This window comes from Sparus aurata, chromosome 7 (genome assembly GCF_900880675.1).
Source record: "Sparus aurata chromosome 7, fSpaAur1.1, whole genome shotgun sequence".
Lineage (NCBI taxonomy): Eukaryota > Metazoa > Chordata > Actinopteri > Spariformes > Sparidae > Sparus > Sparus aurata.
Window position 1 is genome coordinate 28,593,175 of NC_044193.1, and position 8,675 is coordinate 28,601,849.

An 8,675-nucleotide genomic window follows, 5' to 3' on the forward strand; every position below is an offset into this window, starting at 1 on the left:
TCTCCTATGTGCAAAGTTCACTTACTTTTCAGCCCAATCACCGGGATATAATGTTTCTGCAAACCAGAATAATTGCCATTGTTGGAATTTGTACCAACTTGGCATATCACATTCATTATATGCTTATTTGCGTATTACCACATGGGAGGTGAAGAGGAAGGGGTGAGTTATTACTACATTATTACAAGTGTTTTTTTGAGGTGACCACTGCACAATTCCTGACATATTTTGTTGGGACCAAACTGCAATATTTCATGGAAACTTGGACCATCTCCGTCCATGATTGAGGCGACAAAAACATGTATTTTGAGCAGAACCATGATGTTTTCCTAACCAACACCAAGTGGTTTCTGTACCTAGACCCAAGCAGACTGCAAGTACAGCATTGTGATGAGAGAGAAATCGATGCCCTCCTGGATGATAAGACTTAAAAAGTGCCTGATAGAACCCTCTAAGGAGTACGCATGAATGCATCACTGCTTTCTACACACTGGTGCCCCACCACATACAGCCGGTGCCCTTTTTATTCTTGTTTGCCCCTGACCCTCAAACACCCTGAGTCTGCCACTGCAATCGCTATTAGTGTCTGTCCTGATCTTCCAGCTGTGTGCTCATTCCAGCTGCTTATGTTTCCCAGACTGAAGGCTCATGCACCACTTCCCCCTGCTCCCTGTATGTACTGGTTGGAGCCCAGTTACTCCACAGGATGCCCTCACATCTGTGGCCAGTCACGGACAATATCACTCGAGCCTCAAGACCAGCCCGGGTGAGGTGTCTCACAGCTGTGCTCTCCAGCTGTGATTTGTGTAACTCATTTACACCGACTGTCTGGCTAATTTGGGGTAACATTCGTCTGAAAAAGTTGCACCCTGCGGGCTCATAAAGTTGCCACAACGATTTCTGCTCAGAGGCTGCTCAGCATGTTTCGGAAGTTTTAATGTAACGAGGACAAAAGGGATAACAACTAAAACTTGTACAGAGAAGTGTGGATTGTCAGGTGCGGAGAAGACGCACACCTTCTAACGTTCTCTGGCTTTTTGTAGTCTATTTGGAGGCACTCGGTCTTGTTGTCAAAGCATTTCCAACTAAAACAACGTCTTGGCATTTCTCTGTTTCCTTGTGTGCCACACTTTTCGCTCTGATGATTGTGATCAGAGACACAACTTCCAAACACCTGCAAAGCTTAAAATTATAATTTTATCATGGATTCAAACATATCTGGATCTGAAGGTAGTTTCTTGAGACGTGTGTCAATTGATCTCTTGTGTTTTACAGTTGCATCAAATGACTGAAGCACTGCAACATCTTTTGTCCCACTTTTCACTTGCTCTCTCACTCGTCCATAGCCTGTGCCATGCTCGGTTCTTGTTTATTTATTGTTATCCTCATGTCTTTTAACTGCCTCCTCAGCTCTGCAGGTTTTATTCACCTTTTTCCATCACAGGGCACAATTTTGTACTTCAACAATGAAATAAAGTCTAAGAGCTTCTCCATTTTTCCTGTGAGTTATCGGCTGTGATAGCCAGGCTACATCCTGCAGAGAGATGATCGGCAGCTGATCATCAGAATCTAGATGGGAAATAAATTATAGATGGTGGTGAATGATTGTCAGTATTCCAGAAAAAAAAGCCAGACGAAATAGTGCTCTGTGAGGTGAATTCACATTTATGCTGTCTCTACCCCGTCAAGATGTATCATTATCACGCCCCTGTCTTGGCCTTAGCTTATCTGCGAATGTGAAACATTGAATTCCAGTGGCAGCTAGTGGATATGATGATGTTAACCGAGACTTTGTAGGGCGTAAGCCATGAGCGGTTAGTGGATGTGATCATCCAGCAGAATGGGCTAAAAGCACAGAAGCCTCCCCTCATACAAGTAACATTAGCATAAAAAGAAAAATAGCACTAAGATACCTACGGACATTACTGATAATAAATTCCTGTTGTTTAGCTGATGCATAGGTTAACATCAAAGCACCTCATCCTGGATATATCCTAATACATCCTAATATAGTCATAATGCACACATGTGTGAAAGTCCCACTGTTGGCTCCGAACATACCAGATACACCCTGCCCTCATCAGAAAAACAAGCATATAGGTCGACTGTAAAAGCAGCTTTTTATGACCTTTATTTACGTTTGTTGTCAACCTTTCGTGGACGCAGTTATTAATACAACAACAGTCAGGTGAATCAGTATAAAGTGTGACAAAATCTGTATTAGGACAAGGTCCGAGTGGATGGCTGGGTAATCTGGGTACATAACGTAACCTAAAGCATCACTATGTAGAAATTGACAATTCAGGGGATTTGAAACAGCACTGTGGTAAATACAAATTCCAGGTCTGTAACAGTTTGTTAGATGTAATGTAGGTGCTAACTACAAACACAACTCATTACATTACAACAATGTTATAGGTTGAAAACTTCGCTGTGATCCTACCCTCTGACCACCTACCATTCAGCCAGTTACAAGACACTGTACCGTCAATATTATTTTGAGGCTGGTATTTTAATCTAAAGGTATATATGTTCCTAATCTGGTACATAAATTAAAACATGCAAACTCCGCACAAAAAGGCCCTGCCCAGTCTCGAACCCAGGACCTTCTCGCTGTTGGGCTAAATCAAAACTAATAACTTTTCATTTCTATTCATAACTTAAGTCACATGAGAAGTTCATTTAACTCAAACCAAGATGTTTTTCCTAAACCCACCAAATTGGGATGGTACAACAAAGGTCTGTCGCTGGTACACACTGCAACGGTCCTGTTGTTTTGGGAATGGTTTCATTTTGGAAATCAACTGCATCTATCTGTTCAGTTGTTCAGCAGGTGTGAGTATGTGCTGACCTGACACTAGATATGTGTTAAATGAGCTGTCTTGACTTAAATCGTTCTCCACCCTCCACTGTGCAAAACTATCCACCACAATATTGCTTTGCATCATCTAAAATCCAGGCTTTGGAGCTAAAAGTTGATTCTGCACTGTGAGCGAACTGGGAAGAATCCTTGAGGATGTCAAAGTTTCCCCCTTATTAACGCTGTGATTTCTGCCATTGAAGGCACAAAGACAACTCTTCAAGTTTTTGAAAACCGAGACTGAATGCTGACAAGACTAAAATTATTATCAAGGTCGAAGAGCACAAACGTATATGACAGTGTTACTTTATGTGAGAAGGTGATGGTACTTTTCTATGAGAAATATTCAAACATCACTTTAAGTGTCTTACAGAATAGCTCAGGGTCAATGAAGTTTCTGTTACACAAAACAACATGATGTTTTTCTCGTTTCGTTTTTCAGCCGACTGTTATCAGCAGTTGACGATAGTGCCATTTCATATATGCATGCAAATTCGTGTTACATCCAGCTGCAGCGCAGTTGGTCTCTGATTTGGATTTTTGCACACATCACTGCAGCTTATTTTAGATCAGAAAGTTGGGGTGTCTTTGTCACACATTGCACGTATTGCTGCCTCCTTATCTGTGTCTAAAAATGGCACAATACATTTCGTTCTGATTAAAACGGATACAATTAAAAAATAGAGTTGTTTATGTAAATAAACAACTGGTTTAAGTAATTTGATCACGTACAGATTTTGTCGGCAAGTGGCAATAAGTGGTGCGATACCTCCTTAATGCATCCCATGGCTGTGATGGATGATGCGGAGGCAGAGGTGTTATTCCTTACTCCAAGTTTCCAAATGCATATTTCCTTGCCTGAAGACATAACTCCGGTCTTGATTTGTTTACCAGGTTTTAGGTTGAAGAATGTAAATTGAATTATGTGGCTGGTTTAACTCAGTTAGGATGATGCACAGCTCAGACACGTGACACCTGATAACATCAGCAGCTCCAGTTCTGCATCAAAGACGTATTGTCCCGAGATAGCTAACATAGTGCGGCCACGCTTTGGCTTACGGGGGGGGGCAATGACGACAGGTTGTTGTGGATCCAACAGTCCAATACTGCCTTTTCACCCCACACGTTGTCTCACAGCTCTGAGCATTCCCTTAATTCCTCACCCCTGTCATTTCTCCCCTGCACAACACACCGACACTCAGCCAAACTCAAGTCTTGACCTTTGTTCAACCTTGACTTTTCTGCCCCTCCTCACTCTTGTATTTTATCAGCAGAGTTGTCAGCTCTGACCTTCTGGGTTATTTAACAGTGCAACAGCCTGGGAAAGTAAAAGTCATTGTGTCTCACTGCCTGTCTTCATGTAAGGGAGAATACTGGTGTAGAAAGAGCGTGCATAAATCAAGCAAATGTGTGTCCCAGTTTTTTTCTTTTTTACATGCTCACATCAAATGACTTCAATATCTAAATTGGTAATAAAATAGTTTATTCATTAAGTGATGGCCAGCAACAGACGTCAGTGTTCTGCCATCACCAGCATTTCAGATGGTAGAGGGTTCGTACATACCAGGATCTGACTTGGAGAATGTGTCCACATCCAGCAGGTTCCTGTGGAAACAGCAACAAGTGCAGGTCAAAATGGATCCAAAGGGTCTAAGCTGGTTTACAATAGCACAGCCTTATGTATGAGATCATTTATAATGATGGCCATGTATCAAGAGTTGATGAAGTAGATGAAGACGTGTTTTAAAATGTATAAAACAGGCTTTTAAAAAAAAAAAACATAAAATGGCTCCACAGCTTGTCTGGCGTAATCCAAGTCTCCGGAAGCCAGAGATCCCAAATAGATTCGAAAGAAGTTATTTACGCTCCCTCGATGTGCAGTCGAGCTCATGCACCCACTTCAGATGGGGTGTGTGCTGATGATTTTATCTTAGCAGATACAGTGATTTAAGCGCTTCACAAAGGCGTGTTAATAACATCTTTTCAAATAAATTTGGCATCTCAGGATTCTAGGGGCCAGTCCAAGTTTGAGACGTATCTCAAACCCATTTGATTAGACGTTATTCACATGACAAAACCTTTGCTGCTGCTAAGCTAAAAGCGTCAACATGCACCACGCCTTAAGTGAGTGCACAGGCTTGACCTTGGGTGTAAAAAGCATCTTTTCAAATGGATTTGGCTAGAGACTTTTATTATGCCACTTAATGATTTTCTTTCAGTTGTTTTTTACATGTAAAACATTTTTTGTCCCCATCTGCTTCAGGAGAATGCTCCAATGCTTTTTTGTACGAAACTTGCATGAGGGTGAGTACACAATGTCAGATTTTTCATTTTTGGGTGAACTTTTCCTTTAAACTAAGCTGACCAGCTGCTGGCTGTGTTATTGTCATTGTGCAACCACGAGCCTATGCACAAAACACAATAATTTAAAGCAAAAACATTATGGGAAAAAAAACAACTGTAAATTTACACTGGAGTCTTGTAAAACACCAAGCCAAGAAGAAAATGTGCTGCTCACAATCTTCTCTTTCTGTTTTCCGTCAGAAATAACTCTATTCTAATTTTCTATTTAGATTTTATTTATTTATTCAGACATGTTTCTCCCAACCCTCCTCCCATCCTTAGAAGAAAAGGAGGAGAAAAAAAAATAAAAAATAGATCAGAGAATATGTCAGAGAATACAGTAAACACATGAAAAGCCAGACTTCTTTTGTTGTGTTCAGATGTTTGAAATGCTTTTTTTTTTTTTTTTTCCCCCTCTCAATCTTTGGAGGGAAATGAAAACACAAACAACTTCCCCATCTATCTCCCCCATCTGAGCTCGAGCAACCCTTCCTCCTCCTCCCCCAACCCCACCCGGGTTTGGGGCTGTCTAACTCAGGTGTCTGGCCACTTCAAGTCTGGCTGATCTCAGGAGGGGAGCAACAGCCATTCATTATTCAGGAGTGGATCGGAGAGGCAGTCAGCACACCACCAGGCAGGGAGGCAGCCAGGCAGGCTGACAGTCGGCAAAACCCTGACTGAGTTGCCCTGCTCCGTCAGTTAGTCAGCCAGTCGGTTCCAGAGCAGCCGAGCATTCAGCTAGGGCATCCTGACAGCACACAGGTCAGGTACATGTGAATGACGTTTTTGTGTCAGGGTTACAGAGTCAACACTTAAAGGTGCGTCCTGAGGATTGTGACTGAATCCTATACAAATAACTTGATATTCAACAGTGTCACACCAGCAATCTGGCTGCACATATCAACGATCAACCATGCATGTCTGTGAATATGAAATGTAATCATCGCCTGGACTCATGGAAATCAAGGGTTGTTTTTTTTTCCCACTGGAAGCTGCTGATTTACATGAAAGCAATAAAGGGCAAGTAAAAGGTCATAGATAGATAGATAGATAGATAGATAGATAGATAGATAGATAGATAACCTTTCTTTGAAGATCATTTTTGCCCGCTGATTCACTTAAATGCCTTCCACTTAAAAATCTTAAATAATAGGAAAAAAAAAACCGCAGGTTTGGTCTCAGAGGTGGAGGCACACCGGGGGGGATAACCCTCCAGCAGAAGGTACCAGTGATGGATCAGAAGAGGAAATCTAATTAACTTCCGTCACTTTGATGCTGCTGCTGCATGTGGAAATGTGAATTTCTACATCAGACAGATTCTAACATCACACACTTTAAACGGCATCGCACACGCATCCGTACGAGAGTTAGTGGAACCTTACCGGCACGACACGGTAACTTCTATCTTAGTTGCGGGGACTCTGGTGTTGAGAGGGTCGAATTCCCCTATAGATGCCATCATCTCGACTCACGACTCCCAACGAGCATCCGCCGAGAAACCAGATCGGATCATTCACAACAGGCTCGTGATCGCAGTAAATCCATTGTCTTCCTCTTCTTCTTCTTCTTCTTCTTCTTCTTCTTGTGCGTTTTTTCTTTCTTTTTTTCTTTTTTCTTTCCGCTTCTGGAGCACAGAGCGTTGGAGGAGGGAGAGACAGGAAAAAGCACCGAGAGAGGAGAGAGAAAGAGAATAACAGAGGGAGGGAGAGGGAGTGAAAGTTGTGAGGCAGATTTAAAGTTCATTCATCCTTCATGCGCTCACGGTGCGCTCCATGTGTCCGTCCGGCGCTGAGGAGGAGGAGGAGAGCGCAGCCAACCGGAGGCACCGGCAACAACACGGCGCTTTCTCCCTCCCTCCCCCCTCCCCTCACCGCTTCACCGTGTGTGTGTGTGTGTGTGCGCGCGCGTGTGTCATGTTACCAAGTCTATCTACGCCGCTATTCCTCTAATAGAGTGGCTGACACTTGATAAATGTATAGTTAATGTAATTTAAGTAAATACAAATTTCACTGTAAACTGATAGTAGATAATAATATATAAATGAATATAGATGTATGAAAATATATGATAAACATGTCATTGTTAACTGAATGTTTTATCAATCATTTATGAAGCATTTTTTGTGCTGGAAAGTTGCAACTGATCTTTATAGTTCATGTAAATAGTTAACAAATAATGTGTAGTTCATTTTTGAAAATTATTCGGAATTCATTATGTTTATAAACCTTACATTTCTAAATAAATGAATGTATTTTATTGTTTGTCAGCATTGAAATAACTGTTAATCAACTATCAATTAATCATTTGTTAATGATAGTTATTATAAGTGTCATTAGTTTAGTTTTTTTCTAAAGGAGACCTATTATGCTTGTTTGCAGGTTCATAATTTTATTTTGGGTGAATACTAGAATACGTTTAGATGCAAAAAACACATCAGTGACCAATCTGCTCTGATTGGTCAGCACACACACACACCTGACCGAGCACTTCCAGCAACAACAGAGCAGCTGTGCTAAATCAATTCATATATGCCAAACTAACCACTGGGCATAAATACCGCAAATCTGTGACTCTGTGATGTAGTGTGATGTCACAAAGTCACGGAATAAAAGGTGGGACTCCTGATGAGGCGTTTTGGACTTTTACTTACTTTCAAGATCTTTTATATGCACCACAACCTATATGATAAAAACTGGAGGATGGGGAAAAACCAAAGCACAACAGGTCTGCTTTAAATTGACAAAATTAGCAGACTTTTCATTGGTTTAGTTTAGTTTTATTTATTTTCTCATAAATGGAACATAAAAATGGCAAAGGTAACAAAAAATCTGCAACTAATAAATAATATATATGGGGGGAAGCAGAAAACCCATATCATAAATGATATTTAAATTTCCATGAAGGTAGAGCGAGCACAAAATTAACATACAGAGAATAATGTGAGTACATAAGGGTTATGGCAAAATATAATGACAGTAATATATCAAAATAAATGCATAAAATATGACTAAATGATGTGTGTGAATGCATGTGTGTATGTGGTTTGTTCAGCTGTATTGACTCCTGAGCGACAGTAATAATACATGTCACTATGAGTGACATAAATAAAACATGAATACGCAGAGATGTTTTTCTCCTCCTTGGGTCTCTGCTGTCTCCTGAGGTGAGATGTCACCTCCTGTGTCAAAACGTAATGACGGATTTTCTGCAGTGTGGCACCAACACAAGTTCAAGTTCAGCTTCAACTTTGAAGGACGGGTGCCTCTGCAGCATAATGCGCAACATAACGAGAAACAAACACACATGAAATATCCCAGGCTCAGCAGCACAGCAAGTTATTTCATTTTTCAGATGCGGTGCGACAAGAAGTTGATTTATTTGTCTGCGTCACGGTTAGTTTGAGGTGATTTCCGTATTCACTGATTCAATACATTTATTAATGTAGGATGTACTGCATGAATCCTAGATTTAC

General features: G+C 41.0%; 1 protein-coding gene across 1 annotated transcript in view; it reads right to left on the reverse strand.

The window, feature by feature from the left end:
* Positions 1 to 6,665, reverse strand: part of LOC115585245 (copine-9-like) — a 97,974-nt gene extending 91,309 nt beyond the window's left edge. Inside the window, exons 1-2 of the mRNA XM_030423482.1 lie at positions 6,586 to 6,665; positions 4,425 to 4,465 (exon numbers count right to left, since the gene is read on the reverse strand). Coding sequence (XP_030279342.1) covers positions 4,425 to 4,465; positions 6,586 to 6,665 — 121 coding nt within the window. The remainder of the gene's footprint in view (positions 1 to 4,424; positions 4,466 to 6,585) is intronic.
* Positions 6,666 to 8,675: the final 2,010 nt, after the last annotated feature.